General features: G+C 50.6%; 1 protein-coding gene across 2 annotated transcripts in view; it reads left to right on the plus strand.

The window, feature by feature from the left end:
• The window catches only part of LOC100646528 (inactive tyrosine-protein kinase 7), a 36228-nt gene that overhangs the window by 1816 nt on the left and 11426 nt on the right, over positions 1-22986 (plus strand). The window contains exon 2 of one of the 2 annotated variants that reach the window (XM_012309203.3): positions 6472-6774. In XM_012309203.3, coding sequence (XP_012164593.2) covers positions 6472-6774 — 303 coding nt within the window. The remainder of the gene's footprint in view (positions 1-6471; positions 6775-22986) is intronic. The other variant, XM_020866641.2, reaches the window with a different exon arrangement.

The raw sequence follows: 22986 nt of genomic DNA on the forward strand, positions 1-22986 counted from the left end.
GGACTTTGATCGGTTTCTCGAACCGAGTCGAATCGGATCGAATCGACTCGTTGGCATGGATCGGCAAGGCGATGCAAGGATGGCGTACAACGCACACGGCTTCTTCTTTAACGTGGTCGTGGTTGCCGATGGATGGATCATATCGCCGGTATCCCCGCTTCGCCCCACTTTTCCTTTCTCTGCCTGTTGCCCCGGTACCGACCACTTGGCTATTCATCTTGGTCCGGTGCTCCTAATTACACGTCTCGGGTTACGGATGAGAACGACCGTCCCGCCGTGCCGTTCGGAGACGTCCTGTGCCCTGAAAAGGGGTACCAGTACACTCGGGCTTTTTTCCTCGGTCTTCCTCTCTCTTTCTCTTTCACCTCTTTCCTTCGCCATCGACGGCGAGGCTCCTCGTCTCTCGTTCTTTCTTCCATGTCCTCCTCTCTCGGCTCTCTGTCTACGTCTTTTTTACACTGCTTGCCACTAAAGGCCCTTTGTCCGTGGGCCGGCGTGCACGGCTATTTTATACACCGAATGTTATTCAACCTCGGAGTTACTTACTCTCTGTTTCTGTTGCTTTCCGCGTGGTCGTGCCTCTCTTTATCCACGTGCTGTTTCTCTTTCGTCCTAAAGTGTTTCTGAAACCGTGATGCCGGTCGGGTGGCGCGCAGCCGGTAAACGCACGCGACGAAGAAGGTAGCGAGAGCGGACGGGAGGGTTGCAGGGCAACGGGCCGAGGTACCAAGAAAAATTGTATTAGCCCTTTGATCCCTTGGCTGGTGGAACGACTCGCAAGAGAGCGAATAAAAGCAGAGGCCGCGCGTAATGCGGCTATTTACGCATAAAGGGCGAAAACGACGCTTTTCTCGGGGAACCGCGACACATCGTGCAAGGGCAGCCCGCGCTTCGTTCGTCGTTGGCTTTCGCGCGCCCATATCCTCCGTGCGAAATTACCAGCTTTCCCTTCTCCTCGGTCACACGAACTTTCGCCACCGCAACCTCGTCGCTTTCTCCAGGGTCCTGTTGAAAATGAAAAATTGCGCACGATGGAAAAAGCGTTACCGGTATTCCATGTAAACAAGCTCTGCTTCGATGTCCAACACTTTCCAAGATTTTCTCTTCCGTCACTTTCGCTGGCGCCTCTTCTTTGGCAAGGCCCGACTCGTTCGCAAGGTTCGCGCGAACCGTGGCTCTCGTTCGTTCGTGTCGGTCGTTTTGTAAACGTTCTTCGCCGAGAAATTCCACCTTTGAACGAGTCGACGCATCGGCATCGCCACGGTATTCGGGTGTAATACGGATAACGGTGGTGGCAATCGGAAAACGATAGGTCTCACAAACGCGATAATCACGGAAATGCAGCTAACGGGAAATGGAAGCAAAAACAAAGCTGAAAAGGGTGGTAACTTTCGGAGGATGTCATCGCGACAAATAGATAGCGTATCGTGGTTGATAGCGGAATATCCGGCGACGTGTATTTCGACAGGAAATGGCTCTTCTGCCGGCGTTTCGCTTTTTTCTCCGTCTGTTTTCCATTGCGAGCTGCGAGGAGCAGCAGGCTGTGCCTGAAAGAGCGTAAAACGCTTCGGCGCGGGCAAAAGCAGCGTTTGATGACCCGCGTGGAACGCAAGAGACGCGGATAATATATTTCGAGCAGGCGACGTACAACCCGATAGGCCTCTTTGAAATTTACTCGGGCGTCGTCGTTATACGCGCGCGACTACTGAAATATGCCACGCTCCGACCGCTCGATCGGCCTTTTCCGTTCGACGAATTCCCTTTGATTCGTGAATAATGCCGCGACCTGAATGAGACCGTCGTCGCGTATTCCTTCCGAGCTCGTTCGTGCTACCTGATTTTTTAATTTTTTACACGAATACCTCTCTATCGTCTACCCATCCCGATCGAGAATATTTTTCTTCTGTAGAGAAACGCGACGAATCGCGCCGTCCCAAACCTATCGTCAGTCCACTCGTGCTCGTCTCTTTCAACGCGTATCGTGTCTGCGCACTCGCGACACGCGTCTCGCGATATTCATAAGTGGATACGCGTAAGTTGCTAAGGCTGTAGCGTCCAGGCGTCTGGAAACGTTCGCCTAACGAGTGGCCAACACTTTCCGCCGCGTCGCCTTTCTTCGCTGCAAGCGTTTTACTTTTGCTCGTTGCGGCGTGACCGCCTCCCTTTATATATAGTCTATTCCGCGAAATTTCGTTTTATTCGGACGCGTCGAATAACGGACGGTCCGAGCTCGGAGACGTTCGCTCGCCGTAAGGAATTTTTAAGGCAGAAGCTTTATTTTAACGACGCGCGATAAGAAATTTCAAATGAGAGGGACGTGTTATCCCGCTGCTTCCACGTAGCACCACTAATTCGTCGGTCGCTTTTGTGTCCGTTACCGCGAAGCGCGACAGAGTGCCGTTACTTTTTCACTGTCAAAAGGGCGTCGCTACTCTAGCAAGCTGATCCTCGGCCGCGCGTCTTTCCTTCTTCTTCCCTTTCCTCGGTTTTCTTGGGTAGCGCGGCCGGCTCTTTCTTCTTTCTTCCTTCTATCTGTTTTTCTCCTTCTTTTCTTTTCCTCTTTTTTCCTTCCTTTCTCCTCTGGATTCTTTCTTTTTTTTTTTTTTTTTAAATAAGACCCGACTTGCTCGCGTCGACACCCCGAGACGAAGAAAGGGGACTCTCAGCGTGCATTCAGAATCGTGAAAAACGTCCCGAGAGTGTGAATTTCACGCTACTCGGAGCGTCTGCAAGGCGGCACTCCGAACGCCATTTGTCCCAACGAGTGGAGGAGACGCGGCACACGTCGTGGCCAGGACCCTGTAGAAATACGCGCACGCTAACCGCCGCTATGAATCTCGTCCTTTCACTGCAACTCACAAAACACGCGTCGAGCTTCGTCCTTTGTGACAACCGCGGCTCGCGCGTAAACGCTGACGCGTACATAGACAACCGCGGATCGCGTTGCGAAAATGCGCGCGTTCCACGTACGTCCGATGAATTATGTAGCGGCGCGCATTACGCTCGATATGATACGTAGGTTGACCATCGCGCACGTCGAAACCGTATTCGAAACGTGACAGTCGTCGCCGCTTTTGCGCGAGACGTTGCGAATTTTCTCCGCCAGCAGTTCGTTAGCGGGGTGTTTGGCAAAACGGTGAAAGGTAGAATTTTCCTGTAACACGGTCGGCCGGCTCGTTAATGGGATGGCGCGCACGCGTTCGCCAGCGGAATTTCAAGATGCCGGTAAATGGGCAACTCGACGAGCTGGCGAGGAATCTCGAAGAAACTCGAAAGGCATCCGGCTAATGATTTTTCGATTTTAACGAGCCGGTCGTTAGCGTGAGAGGCCCTGGTCGCTGGTGCGCGCGCGCGCACGCCTGCGCTCGCTCGCTCCTGCTAACGAAAAGCTTTCGTAACGAGGCAAGTTCCGCTCGACGAGGTAGAACTTTCGTTCTCTTCCACTGTCGGCTGCGAATAGATGGTGCGCCGCGAGTAACAATCAAACATTTTTTGCCTTCTTTCTCCGACGATCGTTCCGAGGCGAGAAGCGATCTCTCTTATCCGGCAGAAAATAGCTCCGCTCGTTACTTTGAAGTTGGCCGGAAGTGGATCAACCGTGGAGGGAAAGGAGCGCGTCCTTTGCGATGTTCGGTGGTTTACGAGTCGGTTGGCCGTCCGCGTCGAGATCGTTCTGCTCTTCGTCGCACACGGAAGTGCAGCGTAGCTGTGTGGCGTGGCGTACAGGGACCGAAAAATCGAGCGGCTTGTGTAAACGCCATAAAGCGGCGCGAGCAGCTGCACACGTCGAACGAGAGAGGACGGAACGCGAGCTGGACCGAGAGACGTTTGCCACGGGGAGGAAAGTAATCTCGAGAGTAGGTCGTAAAAGCGGTCGTGTTTACCCCTTGGGAAGGTTCCAGGATCGGCAACGAACGACTCGGAAACCGACCCGCGTGCATTCTTTTTTTAGGATTCGGCCGACTGTTGTGGATAAGCTCGGCAGAGCGTCGACGTGCAGCGTCGCGAGCTCGTTTCAAAAGCAGCGCGTTCTTTCTCTTCTTCGACTCTCGGTTTTTGAGATCCCTCTCGGCCAAGCAAATCCACCGGAAGAGGGAGCATCGTCATTAACCACGGAGAGTCACGAGAGCGCGGTATGGAACCGAGTTCGAAATTTCGTCGAAAATTACCAGCTCGCTGGAATCGACCGCGCTGGAAATTACCGGTTCTTCGAATCTCCACCTCGCGCCATTCTTCCCCCTTTGTATTTTAAAGGATAATTTTGATCTACTACGAGATAATAACAGGATCCCCTGCCTTCCCCCGCAACGACACGGTTAAAATTTAGAAACGACCGAGAGGTCCGGCCAACGGTGTCTGGTACCTGGCCCCGCAATTAGGCCGGACGGCTGACGCGGTCCCGAACCGAGGCAAATAAAAGAGCATTGGTCCGTTGGGATAGATTTACGACTGGGCATTACGGATCTGACCATTCCTGGGGTTAACGCTTCGAACGAGCAGCGTCTCGAATCGCACGAAACTAACGTTAATCGACTTCCGTGAACGCAGCAGAAACCGTGAAATCGAATAACAAGAAAATTTCCATCAGGGACCGGGTTATATTTTCATCGCGACTCGCATATCTCTTCGAAGGACTTCCCTTCTTCTGTTGGAGATCGTGGACAACGAGATCGAACCCTGACCATTCACGCGAACCCGCGTTATTTCGAGTTCACCGATAATGTCGCCGGCGAGGTAATTAGCTATCTCTGGGAAAACCGTTAAGCGTGAACAGAGCGAATACCTGGACGCATTGGACGGGCTCGTCGTTGACCGTGCACGTGTGTAGCTTGAATTCCAGCCATGGAAACGCAACAATCGATTTTCAGCTCGTGTACAGAGAGAACGTAATCTACACACGTACGCGAACGCGCCACAGTATACGTGTCGTATATACGTTGCGATGGATGTTTGCAAAATCGGCGATGCGATCGATCGATACGCCGAGAGTACGGCTGCGAATCGCGAGCGCGGACGCCTGCCGCTCGAGTTCCCAGCTTCAGACTCTTTCCTATCCATTTCCTATCCATTTTTTACAGCGCGGAAGCGGTAACGTTCGCGAAGCGAAAAAAATATGCTCGAACAGATGATTCTTGTTACGACTTTTTTTCTCTTTCCACTCGTTTTTTCTGACCGTGTTCCCTCTACACCGTTGTCCGTGTCCGCCTTTTGCTCTGCTCGCGTCGCCGCACCACCCTACCTGGTACAATGTGGTTCGTTTAATTTGCACGCCCCACTATTTGCAGCTCGTTCCCAACGTTTGTTCATGGACGTTGCTCGAGAGCGAGTTTTTCGTGTACGATTTGAGCACAAACGATTAAAAACTAGCCAACCTCTCCCTCTCCCCCCTCCTCTCTCTCTCTCTCTCTCTCCCCCAATTTACCGGCAACGTATCCATCTTGCTTTTTGTCTCGAATTCGTTGGAACGTGGAACAAACTAGAAGCCGAGTTTACCGATACGTGTCGGAATAAGATCAGAAGGTTTGCCTAATTAGCTCAGGAAGCTTAAATCGTTCCGTCTCGGTAGAGAAGCTTATTAACGAGCAACTAATAAGCTCGTTGAACGAGTAGACGTCTTTCTCTCGATAGCAGTCGCCCGGTGCGCACGCTTCAATACGTACTCCGCGAAGAACACCTGTCGCGTATTTCATGGATGTCATTCGGATATTATCTTCCTCTCTGGTTCTTCTTGCTCGACTCGAATCGTCGACGCGCAGATACCCGCGGCAATCGGCAAATTGTGCGGAATTACTCTAGGGACATGCATCTACGTTCGTATCCTGAAAACACAACGGGCGCAGGCACAGCTGGAAAAGAAGAGAGCGGATCGCGTATCGCGCGGGGTAATATTCCGAAAACAAAAACAGAGAAAAAGAAATCGTATTAAACGGTGCACCGAGAAACGAGACAGGGGGCGGCGTGCCAGAGGAAGACCTTTTTTGTTGGCGGATATCAAAGGACATCGATACAATAACGTTGCCCCGTGCTAATTATCAATCAACTTAATGAGAGATCCGCATTCAAAGAGCGAAGCTCTTGTTGCCATCCGTTTTACAGCGTTTCCTCGTCGAGCTGTTTATCGCTCGATTGTTACCGCTCTACTCTGGTAATTAACGATATTTTTAATAACGATACCATAACGCTCGTGTCGGCATTTCATCTTATCCCCGCGATTTCCAAACGATCCGGGGTGTCGAAGCGAAACTTTCCAGTTAAAATCCACCACGCGACCCTCGTTTTTAGCGGAATTTCCCAACGTTGTTCGTTCGCACGGTTCGGAGTCAAAGGATCCGCTGAATCGTCGGTGCAGAAAGAAACAAGCGTAATCACCGTATCGATGATTTTGTTCTCTCTCTCTCTCTCTCTTAGCTACGTTTCAATGGATGATAATTAAACGGAATCGTGTAACGTTCGATCGATGTGTTTGCACAGTAGTACCGGCATTTGGTCAAGACGGCAGCCTCTACTTCTCCGTGAGTCCCGGCGAGCACTCGGTCGTCGAGGGATCGCCGGTGCGTTTGAGATGCGAGGCACAGCCCAGTTCGCTGGTCAAGTACTCGTGGAAAATCGACGGACAGCCGCTGGCGCCGAGTCCACGGCGACACCAGGATGGCGGCGACCTTCGCATCACCAGGGTGAACCGAATCCTCGACAGTGGCAACTTCGTCTGTGTCGCCACCCACGAGCAAACTGAATATTCCATCGAGAGTTCACCAGCCAAGATCGACATTCAATGTGAGTAACTTTTTTATGCTACTCGATTTCTCGCTAATTTGTTCGCCGAGAGTGCACGTCCGTTGCACGAGTAGTTACGTTCCACGATTAATTCGCCGACGTCTGTTTGGTCGGAGGCGTGAAATCCTGATCGATGAAAAAAAGAAAAAAAAAAAAAAACGCGGTAGGATCGCGATACAAACGCGTTTAACGGCGCGTCGCGTCGCGCGAAATGGAACTCGTTTCTTGGCGCAAATACGAGAATTTTTTAACGAGCGCTAGCTCGCCGGCATTTAATTAATAACGTGCTCGTGATGGTGGGCGAGACCATCGAGAGATTAATCGCGTAGGTCTCGAGAGCGTGGCGCGAACCTCGCGTCCCGCGCGTGTCGTGCCTCACCGAAATGCGGCAAACCGGTATAATCCCGCGTTCACGGTCGCGTTGCTTAATCGACAAAGTGCGAGAGCAAGACGGAGCTTGGGAGATGAAACGATAGAGCGAAGGAAGATGGGCGGTGGTAAGAGAGGACAGTCCCGAGACCAACGCCCGAGGGATTCAAAGCGACGCTACAACGGATTTCACCGTGGCTATGTTATTCTCACGGCACTTTTTAATCGCCCTTTCTCCGCAAAAGCGCAGATCAAACGCCTGCCGTGCAGAAATTACACGAGCCGAACGAACCAAAGAGAGACAAGCGAAACGAACAGAACGAACCGCGCCGATGGATAGAAGGGGGAAATCCGAGAGCAGGAGAAAGAAAAAGAGACCGAGAAAGAAGGGGTCGAAACGAAAGGGAAGCGCGGAGATAGGAATCGATTCGCGATAGCCTCGGCTGCTGAACTCGGCCACCGTGAGCTCTTTCGCCGTTCCCGCCCCTCTCGCGATTCCAATTATTCGCCAGCGCGACATTAATTAAGCAAGATAATTTGCTCTCGAACCGAGCTGCCCAATATGGCGTCTGTCGATGACGACGGCCCTGGGCGCAGACGTGTTCGTGTTTTAACGATTTCAAAACGCTCAAGGATCCCCGGAAAATAAATTCGTCGAGACGAAAGTTGTCGCTGATAACGACGACGACAACGACGACAACGACGACGACGACGACGACGACGACGACGACGATGGCAACGATGCTTAGCGTCGAGACGGGTGTGACGAGTTGACTGAGCGGAAGAGGAGAGAGGAAGCAGGAAAATACGTATAATGTTACTAGCGAGGTGCGCGAGTTGCTGGCATTTTTTTATTTGTATTTGAAAACGCACAAAATAGGTGCTTTCCGCGCGTAGGACGAGGGGGAACGAGCTAAAGTGAAAAAAAAATAAAATCGTCGCGGTAACCGAGGAGGCGCGAACCGCGGTGCCGCGATATTGAATGAATAATGAAGAAATTTGCAAAAAAAAAGTACATATTATTAAATCGGGAAACCGTCGAGGACGGGAAAAGAAGAGAGAAATAGTGGTGAAACGGTTGCGGGGGCTGGCGAGGCAAGAGCGAGGAAAGAGAGAAACGACGTCAGGGCGTCGTTAGCGTCCCGGCACCTCGTTATCATGTATCGTTTCGTAATTATTATTACACGCTGCTGCCAACCCGGTGAAGTGTACCGAGCACGAGTACATTTAGCGCGTGCTTAATACCCGTCGCCTGGCTCGATTCCTTTTGATAATTGCGATAAATATAATAATGATAATGACGATGGAACGTTTTCTTCGACTCGCCATGGTTGCAGCGTTTTCCGTCTCCTCCGTTCGCGAATGAATTTCGTCTAGGCATCGCGTAATTTCGTCCAACCGACGAACCACCCTTTCATCCGCGGATTCGCTCGAATCGTTTCGATGAAAGGAAATTATCCAACGGATAAAACGCTTATGGACTCAAATCGTCGATGCCGTCTAACGTTTATAGTTGTTTCCCGTTTGATTAATTAAATCCGTCTGGTGGTACCTTCGCAAAGGGTTATCGATCTTTGAACCGATGACACCGAGGGGACGTGTTTTTTGTTCGATTCGAAACGGAAACGGAAATCCCTATCGAATGCACGCGCTCGTTCAACAGCTGATTAATCTCCGTCTAATATCTAACCCCTTTGACAATTCGATACCGCTCGTCCGGTCGTCGATCCGGTTCTTTTCACGAAGGCCAAGGCCGCACAAGGCGTGGTCATTCACCGTTTCGCCGACGAAAGATACAAATGGACTAGCAACGGCAACACGTTCGCACGTTGCTTCTTACACGTCGTCGGCCAATCGTCGTTTAACGTTTCTACTGCGAAGATCTTGCAGCGTAGCGAGTCTCGTAAGCGACTTTAAAAATACGAGTAGATATTTTCTTTTAATTAGACGCTCCTGAGGATATACAAGACGACTCGGTTAATCAGCTGAAGCGGTCTCGCTGCTACCGAAATTGCAGGAAAACCTTGCGAGATTACGGTTATTCTAAAGTGCGGAGATATCGCGACGCTATTAGACCTGTTTATGGCGAAATTTCCAGAATTTCAAGGAATAAAGCTAGTCGGACTGGATGGTGCGCGTGTTTCGGGGCGCGCATTGTGGGCAAGCTTATTTCGGATAATCCTTTAAACACGCTCGATGCTCGAAATGTCTCCTCCGCTCGGATACCATATGCGTATAAACGGTACACTGGCGCATTTTGGCTCCATTAAATATAAGGTGCGCGTATTGCGTTTTCCGATAGAACGCAAATGCGTTTTTCGCGTTTCATGAATTTTCGCGTAAACGCGCCACCCGCTGCCTCCCATTATCGATCGTTCGTTTTCAATCGCGTCGTATTAACGATCGCGTATAATTACTCGATACGGAAACAACGACCTGTAATCGTAGAAAGAACGTAATTAAACACGCGAGAGAGAGTTTGGAAATAATTTCGCGATATCGAAAAACAGGGTAGACGGAAACTCTGGTTTTTCCACCCTCGAAAGGTCGAGCGTCTGACGAGTGATCTCTCGAACACGCTCGGCGATGACGAGCTGGCCCGCCGTGAATATTCCGCGTACCTCGACGTGAAAACCATCCCTTTCCCTCTTTTAATTTCCAACCCCTCGGCTCGCGGCCACAGACCAGGCTACGAGGGACGGACGCACGGGGGGTAATAACACGCCGAGGAGGATCCTTTGTCCAAATAAAAAAATAACATCTCGCTTCGCGACGAGGAAGAGCCTGCTGCGATACGCGACAATGGATAGGAAGTTGTTCAGCCTCGAGCTACGGCATCCGCGAGGGTGTGAGAGTCAAAGTGAAACAGACAGAGAGGGACAAGCTGCGGGACTAGGGGCTGAATTCAGCGCGACTCGTATCCTCGACTTTACGCCAGATCCTATCTGATTTATACGCCGTGTACGTAGAACCGAGCGTGCTACGCCTCGTCTTGCAACGACTTCCTTTGCATCGGATGATACGCAAGACTCCTAAGAGACCGAACGAGTTATTCCACGCGCCACCGAGTTCGGTCCGTTCTTCCCTTTCTTTACGACCATTTCCACTTCGTTCGGATACGGTGCAAATCGATGTTGGGAATTCTAATGAAAATGACGGGCGGAATGGTAAAATCGTCGCCTCTTGCCGGGATAAACGCTCGTTCCTCTTGGCTCAGCGTAATGGTGAGCTCGCGGCGAAAAATATCCGGGCTATTAATCTCTATTTTTTCTTCCCTTTTTCCTTTCTTTTCCCGAGCAGCCAGATGATTCGTGAGATTTAACGGTTTAAGGGTCTCCGGATTGAAAGTGTTAACGCGATTCCGCAGACGAGTGGATAATGGGATCCAAAAGTGGCTTCAGCCACCGTGAAAAATCCTATGTCTGTCTCCGGCTTCTAATAGGGTTGCGGCCGCGACGAACGACCGCGGCAACCGTTCACGTTCTCGCCGCTCTTCGTTTACCTTCTTCGCGGTCTCGACCGGCAATTAAACCTCACGCATTGTGCGTAGTCGACAATAAGCCATCGTTCTCCCAGGAATCTCATTTCCTCCGCCCCGTAAAGCGCCACTTTTCGATGAGCTCCGGTTGAACGAGTACTTTTGCTCATAGCTTCGACTTCATCCGGTCCTCGTCGTTGCGCTGCCTCCGGGAACAATCGTCGGCAGACGTTTCTTCGCCGCGTTGTCGCTGCTCGAGCGGTAAATAGCTCGCTTTGGAAATTCTATTCAAAGACCCCTCTCGCCTTCTGTTCTACTCGCGTTCCGAGATAATTCTTCGCCATTGTAATCGCGCGGATAATTTCGATCGCATTGTGACGCGATCGTCTCGCGGGAAAGTTAACTTTCGCGCCCACGTTTAATTTATTCGCTCCTTTCGTCCGGCTTGCACGCGTTGAATCCTTTGAGACCGGACGAATTAATAACCGCGACTAATTTATACGTTCGCGGCGAAACGTTGAATCGTAGCCAAGGTCTTCGTATCCACATTCCTGACTCGCGTCGTAGCACCGCCTGTGAACCTCGCGGCTGGCCGTATAACGCCAGGCCAAATGGCAATTAGGCTTCTCCTATTGTACACCACAACAATACCCATTTTTTAGCGGCTACGCATTGACGGGAGCAACGCGTGCCGACCCTCCTCAATACCACGATAAATTTACCGGTTCGCTTCAAAGGTGTGCGCTTCGATCCACGTTTCATCGGTATAATAATAACACCTGGCCGATAAATCATACGCGCGGAGCATTTAACGGACGATGAATTCGAAGAAAGGCGGAAGAATACCCGCTGCGAATGCGTTCGTTCCAGACCGAAAGCCAGCGTGTTTAACGAATTTTGCAACATCGCTGTAACTCGCGAGACTCGGAATCGTCTCGAATCGCCATACAACCGCACGCGTTCGCTCCATTCACGTTCTAACGACTTTTATCGCGATCACGGGCAAGTATTTACTCGAGCCGTCTTCATTCGCGATGTTTTCTCGCAGCGAGAAAAAAGAAAACGAAGAAAGCGTGGAATAAACAAAACAGCGCCTCGGCGAAGCTTCGAATTATATCTGCTTTAAAGGGAGGAAATCCGCGAGATCTCGAGGCAAGCCTACCATAGGGATTCTCCGGTTCTTTCCCCGTCCTCGTGTTCTCTTCTTTCCTCTTACTCCCGGTCGGTCGCACGCAGGTGGAGAACTCAATTCAGCGAGGGTTTGCTTGCATTTTCATTGTCTCGCCTTCGTGCGGGCTGCGCGTCGTCGTTGCCGTCGTCGCCGTCATCGTGGTCGTCGTCATCCTCATGGTCGTCGTCGTCGCCGGAGAGCGAGCGCGAGAGTCGCGAAAAGAAAGGGACGGAGGAAGAGCACGTGAAGCTGAAGAGGAGAAGGAAAGGCCAGGGAGGGATGGGAAGGGGTAGTAAGCTAATCGTTGAGGCTGTAGGCAACCCGGGGCGGCTGCATTTTTAAAAACACTACCACGGATGCTCGTCGTGAACGCGTACCACGAGAAACTCTTATTCTCTCTTTCTCTAGCTATCCTTTCCCCGGCTCTCCCTTCGTCCTTTCTTTATTTCCCTTCTTTCGTTTCTCCAGCTTGGTATATCCCGTTAGAGCTGTGTTGGTGCATTGTGCCGAATGAATTGCAGTAGTGCACCGTCGTGCAATGCTTCGCACCCGTGTACGGCTCCCGGGCTACTCTCGAGTGACCCTAAAATAAAAAAGGATGCAGAGCGAGCGCTACCTTGGTAAATATCGCTTTCACGGTGTTTTCGCGTTTTGTGCGTGTCGTTCCCCTAAAGCGTTTCTCGTAGTCTGCCTCGATTCCAGGGAAAGGTCGTTATACGCGTACGTATTATAGGTACTTTTCATTCGTTGACAATCGTCAACGCGAGTTAAATTCTCGTCAGAGTTTCGCGAATAGCGCCAGGCGAATAGAATAACCGAATGACCCTTCGGTGCGATATGTCGAGGATCTCGCGTACGGTTCGCTCGGATGGAGATTGGAATAACGGAAATACCTCGGCCGATCCAGGTTTTCTCCGTGATATTTCCTTTCCTACGTACGTACGTATCACTCGAAAGAGAAGAAATTCGTTGAGCCCTGCCGCGATTTACCCGGTGCTTGCCAAGCGTTCCCGGTCGATTTGTTTCGCGCGACTTTTGTCTCGCACGGCGCAACCCCTGTCTGTCAAATTACCGTCATCGAGGCAAACAATCGGGGCCAAGTACACACGGTGAGGCATTTTAGCCGGGGAGCACCGTAATTATTTCTCGCGCTAAATGAACCCGACCAATATACAGTGGAACGAAAAAAAGAGAGTGTGTGCGGCTCGTTGCGCGTAGAAATAAAAAAAATGAGCGTGCAGTGCCAAAAGAGTGCGAGATATCTAGCAACAGGGGAGTAGGTACGAAGGAAAAAGGAAGCGAGGAAAGAAAAGGACGAGAAGCAGTGCTAGCAGCGAGGTGGTCGACGAAAGAAAAGAGCGCAAATAGGAACAAAAAAAGAAAAGAAAAAAGATACGCGATAAAAGGGAAGGAGCCACCCTGTCGCGAGAATCTGGCCGATGAATAAGGAAGATCCTGGGCTCCCCATTAATTACGCTCCTTACTAATTAACCTTGCGCGCTTTCCCCTAATTAGTTGTACGGTTCGCGAAGGAAAAAAGCTGGCGCGCATAAGTTGTTCGAGCACGTTTAAGCATCGACGATGGTGACTCGTGTCGCGAAACAGAAACAGACACCTGTTCATCCGGTAAATCTACCGGAGCGAGTCGTCTGAAAAAAAAAAAAATGGACCGACGCTCGTTTCGTGACGCGTCGAGAAACGTTCGACGCTCGAATTCCATACGCTGTACATCCACGCGAATGGAGTACGAATATACGAGAATGTCGCGCGATGAACGAGAGAGAGAGAGAGAGAGAGAGAGAGAGAGAGAGAAAGAGAGCGAAGAATTAACGGCCGCCACTCGGGAAAACCACCTGCAAAATCGACGTGCGACCGTTTTATTTCCTTGCTCGAAGCTCTCGCGTTCAATGTAAACGGTGCGGGAAATCGCGAATACCGCCAAACCGAATTTTTCAAGGGAAAAATAGATAGCCGCACGATAAAAACGGGGAAAATATCGGAGCCTCCGGAATTGGTTATTTCATGGGACACGACGAATATATTTTTCATATTACGCTGACGTCGGCCAAACGACGCTGCCTCGAGTCCCCTTGGACGCCGGTTTACCCCTTCTCTCCATCTGCTCTTTTATCGTGGAAAAAATTGTTTCCTCTTCTTTCTCTTTTTTACTCTTTTCCGAGACCTGGCGATTTCGTTAAATACGACGCGGTTCAACAATTACGGCTCTCGAACGATCGTTTCGACGTTTGTTTCGTTCGGTGAAGTTGTCGAGAAATCGAAACGCCACTTCGAAGGCTATTAATTTCGTGGCGGTGCAACGGTGCGCCGAATGCATCAATGGATGCAGATATGTATCGATGGATGCATCTCGATCCTTGGGAATTAGGGAGGCGCGCATGCAGACTCCGCTATCATTACGAGATGCTTCTCCTTTCTCCCTCTTTCTCCCTCTTTCTCCCAACGGTGCTTACTCGACTGCGCGAAAGGGAACGAACGATCCATTTACGTTCAGATCGGTCGGAAATGCAGTCGTTCCTTATCCGCTGCCGCGTTTAAAAGGATCTTCCTTTTAAGCATGACGCTTGAAAAACGCCTACTTTTTTCCTAAATTAAAAAGCGATATATTTGTTACACGCATCCTTCTGCCAATTCCTAGACTTATTCTGTCATCGTTTCGCGATGCAATAGTTTTTTTTTTAGTAAAAAGAAATATCCATTTGTTACGAAATAAGAGCGCCGTGAAGAGGGCGTCTTTACGATGCTCCAAATTTTCATTTCCGGCTAACGAAAGTCGCCGACCCATAAAACGAAACTTGTTTCTCGCCGACACGTCAGTCTGGTGTTCAAGTCGTTTTTCCTGTCGTGAGAGAACTTCTGGGGACGTGGTCGTCAGAGAAATCGCACGACTGAGCAATATTTTTTTTTATTTCATCGTTACCTCTCTAACCTGTTATCCGCCCTTGTTCTCCGCGCCCTCTTCCACCTTTTTCTTTTCTTTCCGCCAGCCCTCTCCTATCCTGCAATCTTGCCCTCTGCGTCCGATTCTTTTTTCGATTCGTAGTTACCGCGTACTCGTAAAGGCCTTGCAGACGGCGCGTTTCATTATTTTCCTAAATCGATAAAAGGGGAAAAAAGGATATGCCGGCGTTGTTAAACAACGCGAAGAAAGGAAAGAGCAGTGAGCACGAATTTACAATGCACTCGAATTCTGTTACGTGGGTCTAACGCGGGAGCTTGGTACACTAAGCATCGACCGCCGCCACGCGCACATTGTTTGGCTCAATTTCACGCGAGAAAGCGAACGAGCTAGCAGGCGCTCGACCCTCGAACTCGAGCACAGACTGGGGACGGAAGTGATCTCGCCGTTTCTGATTTTCAGTCGCAACAATGGTCGCTTTTGTTCCACGATCCGGCATCGCGTTCCTACCGAGATCCGCTTCGAAAAAGGGTGTCGCGCCGAACCACGATCGCTACACTGCCAGCGCGAATCAGAAATCACTCTTGAGAACCGCCATCGATGTTCGATCTAGCATCCGATGTAAAATCGAAATTTCCGCTCGCCGATGTTATCGAGATGTTGCCTACCCGGTCCTTTATCCTCTTGTCTCTTTCACGTTCGCTTTTCGCCTCGGCCTCCTCTCGCTTCTCGGTTTTCACCTTCCGCAAATCGATGTTATCTGTGGCGCGGATACAACGACGCATTTGCACAGCCGCAAATTTCATCCATCTTTCTGTCTCTCGAATAGCGAGAAAGCAATATCGACAGCGAAATCCTGATCTTTAGATCGGTTTTACGATCGCTCGGCTGTGATGCGTTTCCTCTCGGGTAGCGCGAGACGAAATGCAATTGCGGCATGTTAGCCGAGAAGGAGAGTTTGCTCTTTGGTTGGAATTCCGAAGAAAACGGGGGATATCTTGGTCGTTCGTTACGTCGCAATTCTCTCCGATGTTTACCCTAACTTTGTGATCGATCTTGCCGTCTGCAATCACGAGAACTTTCGTCCCTTCACTTTCCACGCTCCTTCGTCGTTCATTTGCGCCAAGAGTCGTGAAAACCAATCGTCCCTGGTAAATTAAAAACGTAATAATTTCCTCGCGCTACTCTGCTCTTTCCTTTTTCTTTCCTTTTTTATCCTTCTTTTTTTTTGTACCGCGTTGTGGAAGCGTAGAGAGGCGAGCGTGACCGTAAAGGAAAAAGAGAGGCAAACTAATTTATCTTGGCGTTCCGATGTCTCTCGACTTGGTGGGTGTATCGGTGTGTATCTGGTCGCAGATACGCGACACTATTTCCAGCAATTTTATCTGGCAACGCGACTCTCGTTCGGAGAAACGAGCCGAAGCGATGAGCGACTCGAATCGATGCTCCCGCCGTCTGCATTTTTCTGTCACCCGCAACTGCCGCCTCTCTTTCGTTTGTTTCTTTTAAACCCTGCGAGAGATTCTTGTCGTAATTGCAATATATGCGCGTCGCGGTGAGATTTCATTCGAGAACAGCCTATAGCTGGTAAAGCTTGTCCGACCACTTCGGAATCGGTCAAAAGGCCAGGCAGACTGCTCGAAAAGTAATATCCGCTCTTTTTCGCCTCTTTTTCGCGGCGCGTATGCAACCAACGTTTCTATTTCACGCCATGCGGCAAATCGTTAGAGAAAACTCCCTCTCTCTCTTTCTCTGTGTCTCTATTATTTCGTTTTTTCTTTTCCAACGGGAATTTGTCAAAAGCTCGGTCTCGTTTGCTACTTCTTTGAGTCCGCGCGTCTCGATTTAATTATATGATTAACCCGGTAAAAGTTTCAAAAAGAGGAAAACAAACGGCGCCTTTGTGCTGCCGGATACTATAGACTTTTTATGGAACGTTGCGCGGCGAACAAAGAAAAAACAAACGAAACCACCAGACACACGCTTTCGTTCCGTTCTATGGAAGTTAGTTGGCTTTTCAGTACGCACGGCTAAAGAGGCGCACGGAGCTGCACTGGTCGAGTTGAAACGGCCGATGAAGCGTACACCTGCCTACAGTTTGTTTTATTGATTTATACGTGCTCAAATATACCGGCAACATTTACTCGGCAAACAGTACGACTCGATGTTCCATCGCAGCGTCTAAGATTCTCTCTGCAAGCGATGAAAGCGGTATTCAGCTGGCCGCTCTGTTTGCCTTACAATTACCAATCGCGCCGTAGAAATATACCGAGTTGCTTGCAAATAGATTTTTAATTGAAGCCCGCTTTAAACCGTAGACGACTTCATGGTGCCCCCCTCGTCCCTTGTTCTCCTCCGACTTTATGTAGGCGATGTCTCCCGGCTCGATAAGACGTCGAGAATGCGAGGCAAGTCAGGGAGAGAGAGAGAGAGAGAGAAAGTTGGCGCGATCGAACGTTATTAAATTATACCGAAGGGCTACCGGACGGCCACAGTTTTCCGCGATACACGTTGCGAAACTTCCGCGGAAGGCGCGACTCGGCCGGTTGCTAACTTTTTAACGACCTTAACGGCGCCGCGTTGGTAACGAGGATATTTTCGCGGTGTTACGAGAAGCGTCGGGATTTTCACGGGAATTCAGCGTACTCGTTCGGAGAAAAGGGAGAGGAGACGTATAATTCGAAGGAGTTTTTCGAGCTCGACTACGCCGCTAATAAAGCTTAAGTATTATTCGGCTAGGTAACCCTTGATTCTCGCATGACGGCTGGCATCGCCCTCTTCACACGCAGGTTTGACGGTTCGAAAATAATTACCGTGTTCCTCTCTCTGGCTCTGTCCCTGTCTCCCTGCCGGATGCGTTCCCCCTGGAACCTAGCCTCGCCTCTCTCGCACGGTTTTTGTATTCCTTCTGGGGTGGTTTTGAGGATTGGCACTCGGGGCACGTTCGCAATACACTCTGCGTCCCCCTCGGCTCTCTCGCCCGCTCTCTCTCTCTCTATCTCTCTCGCTCTCGCCGTTCGACTTCTTTACTTCCTCGCAGCCTTCTAGTTTTCCTGAAATTGGATAATTCGTGGAAGACGCGAGGCGCGAGTCGATGTGTATTTTTCCGGAGACACGCATGTAAACGCTTTATTTCCGTGACAATCGTTTTACCGTACTTATTGCTGTTTCTTTCAAGCGTGGGACGTCGAATTTCGAGCGATAGGAGTCACAGCGAATTTTGTAAAACCGTGCGTGACGTTTTAAATGGCGAAACGGCGAGGATAAATTGTCACGGCCCGCTTCCAAGGAGAATGAACGAACGAGAATTTTACAAGGTTCGTCGATGCGAATACCTAGCAGCGTCTCGTTCCAATATTTACATTTCATTTCCTCGAAGGTGTTCAGAGCGGCTCGAGTACGATTCTCACGGCACTATCTATCGTGCTAGCGTACAATATCTCCTAGAGACGATTTGTAGTGGATTCTGTTCTTCTGGAAAGTAAACGAACCGACTGCTGCAGAGCCGTCCATTTTTATTACCCCGATAATCCCCGTGCGTTCGTCATCGACCACGACCGATATCCTATCTCGAGTCTTACCATTCCGAAAGAGGATTTATGTCATCGTTTTACAACGTGTCATAAAAGATGCAACAGCGTTTCGGTGTCTCCGCCGGCGATGTTATCACCGACAAAGAAGCACGAAGAACGTCCGATCGTTGTTCGAAGCATTTCTAACTCGAAATAGCTTTCCCAAAAATATTCGATCATCGCGCGTACACGAAGAAAAAAAGAGGGAAGGAGAGAGAGAGAGGGAGGTGGAGCGATCGATGTATAATGTATAAACAGTTTTGAAATTCGAAGCACGGCGAAATAATTGCGACGCGAAAAGTAACGAGGTGGAGAGACTCGTTCGTTAGTAAGTTCGCTGCTAAAAATCCCTGGCAAACCCCGCTTTCTCCGTCTCTCTCGGTACTTTTTTCCGTTCGCGGAACCACCCCCTGTATGTCCCGAGTATCGAATCGAGCTGGCCCGCCGACACGAAATTATCGAGCGAGAATCGATTTCGCTCGTTAACGGCGCGCGACTCGGACGCTCGCGAATCTCTCCGTTCAATTAAAACGGTTCGCGTTGCAGGATGAATCGCGGATAATCAACGTTAAACGTTCTTTTCACGGTGGCGCGAGATTTGTCGCGTTTTTCGCTCGAACAATCGCACGACGAGACTGACGAGAGAGAAGATCCATCGGCCACCGACCGTGTGCTATTTCCATGATCTTCGTTTTCTCCGCGAACGCGGAAAAAGTATCGGTTCGACGCGTCTCTATAGTCCGTCTCTCCTTTTGTCCCGTTTGCCCGATAGAGCGATCACGATCGCCGGGAAGCTGCTCGAAAAAAAGTCGTCCAGCTTTTTTCAAAGAAAGTCATACGATATTCTTCCGTATCGAACGCGGATTCGCGTTAAAATTGATTCTTCCTGAGAATGGAGCGCGCGCTCCGGGAATAGCCAGCGTCGATATTCTTTGTTTCTCGACGATACGGTTGATTTTTCGGCGGATGGAAAAAATTGGATTCGGTGAAAGGCGCGTAGCAGCGGAGTTTCCCGAAACGAAGAAGCGAGCCGGCGACCCAGAGCTGCGGCAGACGAGGGCGGATAGGTACAGTTCTGGAGAGCCATAAAACTTTATGGTGCGTTTGCATCGACCGACCCTCCCTTCTCTTTCCCTGCTTTACTACCATCCCCATGGCAACGACCGACCCCCGAACAGAGCCGCCCTGCATCCCTCTCTTTCTCTCGCTCCCTTTCTGCTACGGTATCTGTCCGCCTCTCTTCTTTCCAGCCGATGCGCGTTCTCTCCTTCTTTCTCTTAATCTCCTCGTCGCACCTTCGCCGTTCGTTTTCTTCGTCCCTCGAACGGCGTGCTGGCGAGGGTACGTCGGCTACCCTCTCTTTCTCTTTCTTCCCTTTCTATCCCCCTAATACGCTGCCACGACGCGTGTACGGCTGATTCTACGTCGACCGAGCGGTTGAACGAAAAATCAGATGCTTATTCGCTCGCTAAAAATCTGCCTGCGATCCACGCGCCAATGAAATATTTTCTGTCGCCTTCCTTTCCAGTCGTTCGCTGGACAAACGTTAGCTTTTTCCACCGTAGATTGTCACCTTGGCTCGTTCCGGTCGTCTGTGCGCATTCGTGTGCTGCACCTCCATTCCTATATTTCACATTTTACGGTTATACCCTGACGCGGAACGACGCACAAATCGGCGGGACGATACGGCGACTGCGATCGTTCGTGGTTCTCGCGTTTGCTCTGTGCGCATAGTTTGCCCGGTCTCGTATATAAGTTCGATAGCGCGTAAACAACGCGTTTCCGGGGCTTATCTGGCTCGGCCATGCCGGTACGGTGTCGGGTTCCTCGAAAGAGGAACGCCGCCAGCGATACGGTTTAAAAAGAAAAAGAGATTGGGTCGAGTCGTGGCAGCGGATTTGTTTATTTAGAAAGCAATCGCTCGCGACGATCTCTCGGCGATTGGCTCGGAACTCGGTGTATGCCGTTTGAAGAAACGCGTCGGTTTCGAGTAGCCAGCCGTTCGTCTCGTAGGTCGATCTATGGCGTACTTTCGCACGCGCGTCTCTTTCGGACCTCTCCGCACAATTGTAATTGTGTTAGTAAAACGTATCGGCTTTCACGCTGCCTCGCTAGTTACTTACGGATCGTTCGGTATCTACGACAATGACTCTCGGGTTGCGTTAGCCCCCGCGGGCGTATACACTTTTTCTCTCCAGTCTTTCTATCTGATCTGGCCGAAACGGCTCGAACCGATCCGCTCTGCTTTTTGTATGCTCGTCTCGCTCGTGTTACCCGAGGATAACACGCTTTTTGTGAGCCTTCTCAGTCGTTCAACTTTTTTTTCCCTCGTCTCTTTGGGTCACCGTTGCCATTCATAAATTCCGATACCTTAAAGGGTATGCAGTCTTTAAACGCGTGTATCGGAGCAAACTTCGACAGAGGAGAGAATTTATACGAAGAACGGGAGAAACCGGAGATCGGATGTATTTCGGATCAACGTGCGAGTGCTTCGTCCGACGATAGCTTCCGTTGCTGCGTTCCTTTAGAGGAACTCGAGTCTCCGGAGAGCTCGCGGCTATCCGAAATTCGACAACCGCAGGAACAACCACGAAACTCTGGGTACACGAGGACGGTTGAAGCGGCGCAAAGTTGCGAACGGTTGGGAGAAGCGCAAAGACTCGTGGGCGAGTCAGAGCCGTCGCTAGTCTCGCGAGGTTGGTCCATCGAGGCTCCAAGCAACGTGTCTGGAAACGAGTACATGTAGACCGGCGGTGTCTCTGACCGACACTCCTGTCGGCGAATTAGCTCGCCTACCCTTTCATCTCTTTCGTCTCTCTGTCTGTGCCGGCATTCGCCACTCTTTCCCTTCGATGCCGGCCCTTCCCTCTCCGCTCGTTTTTTCTCGGTGTTCGCGAGGCTAACGTCCCTCGAGTGAGAAGAACGCGGCCCGGCTGGTTTCTCGACACGACGTAATCCACTAATAATTCAACGAGAGAGCCGGGCGGCTACTCTTCCCATCGTTTTACGTCGGGTGTTGGTCCGCGTCCGCGTCCGCGTCCGCGTGGCCACGACACGACCGGTCCGAGGCTCGAGTGTGCTTCGCGTTGTTCCCTCTTCCTTTCGACCGAAGGTTTCCAGAGAAAACCGCGGCTTGTTTGCACGTCTAGGATAAACAGCGGCCTCGTGGAAAGGCGGAATCGGTCGGGGAGAGGCGCGTCGCGCGGAAAACGGGACCCGGGCGTGCTTTTCTTCTCCCTCAACGCCTCACCCCCTCTGCCTTCACCCGTTCGCCCACACCTCCACCTCGTCTCGCACCCAGCCTTTCGCTCTCTCGCTCTCTTTCTCGGATTCTCTGTGCCGGCAGCCGTCCGTCACCCCTTTGGCGGCATTCTTTCATGTCCTTTTCGGTTTACAATGTACGTAAACGATCTCCAAGGGGAGTGCTTTGTCTTTTCAAGGGATATTAGATTTGAAACGGGACGCTTTTAGCTCCCCGGGCGATGCCCCTTTCGCGGGAATCGTTTCAATTCAACGAGGAAAATTATTTCGTTTTTATCCTTGGCGCGCGGTCCCGAGTTTTCAGCCCTGTGCGTTCCCTTTGTCGCGTTCCGTTGTTTCGTCGCCCTTTTCCCGCGGTCCCCCCTTCGTTTGCTCAGACCCCTGGAAAATTTTAATTCGACCGCTCGTCACGAGCACGAACGGCCGACTTTTAAGATTTGTCGACCAGTTCGCTCCGTAACGCTGACGCTGCGCGCCACACGGCACGCTAAAGCGTTAAAGAAAGAATGCCGAGAAGCTTGTGAATCGAGGTTCGAGCGGCGAAAGGATAGTGGGCCCCGTCGTCCCCTTTCATAGATTCCGACCGATCGTTGGCAAGGTCGGCGCCACACGGTCTGCGGTGCATCCGATCATAGCGATAACCTGACACGCCGACAGGCCATTCGATAACCTCGATCGGAATTTCAACTTTTATTTCTTCCTTTTCTCTCGTATTGTCACTCTCGAGTACCGCCGGGTACACACGCGTTTCTCTCTTCTTTATCCGTTTACAGAGTCTCGTTAAAATCCGCGCGCAACGCACTGTGTGCGGTTCTCTCGTTAAAGGGCTCATTTTCACGGACCGCCACGTATGTAAACGAAACAACGAGAAGAAATTCCCTTTGAATGCCACTTTTCGACGCTGACGCTTCACCTGCAGCTCGACGATTCTTCTTCTCCGTTGCCGCGAGATAGAAAGCCGGCAGAGTCACGAGAGTCTGCGAGAATTTGTTTCGCTAAATCGCTCTGCACAAATTCACGGAAATTTATGTCTTTTCGATGGTATTCCAGAGTCGTAAATAGCCCTCGTGTATTTATGATTCCAACGTATTTCGATTCTCTTTTGTACTATTTTCTTTCCCACTGCTTGTTCGGTATTGAAAGAAGAGAACCACGAAAGGAGAAGAATAATCCGGATCCGTTCGCTATCGATGGGATATTTATGCAAGGCAATTTATAATCACGCGTATTAAAAGTTTAATAAAGGTGCGGATTTAAAGAAGAGCCGCGCCTGTTGGTAGCCTTTTAGCTCGACTTCGACGAGACCATTGTGTATTTCGATCGTCTACGCTCGCGGCCGGTTCGATATCGGTTGCGACGCGGTCGCTTTACGAATTTTTCCCTCTTTCCCGTGGAAGAAAAGCCACTTCTGCCGTTTGTTTCCGCAGCTGTTTTTCAACCGCCT

Source organism: Bombus terrestris, chromosome 1 (genome assembly GCF_910591885.1).
Source record: "Bombus terrestris chromosome 1, iyBomTerr1.2, whole genome shotgun sequence".
Lineage (NCBI taxonomy): Eukaryota > Metazoa > Arthropoda > Insecta > Hymenoptera > Apidae > Bombus > Bombus terrestris.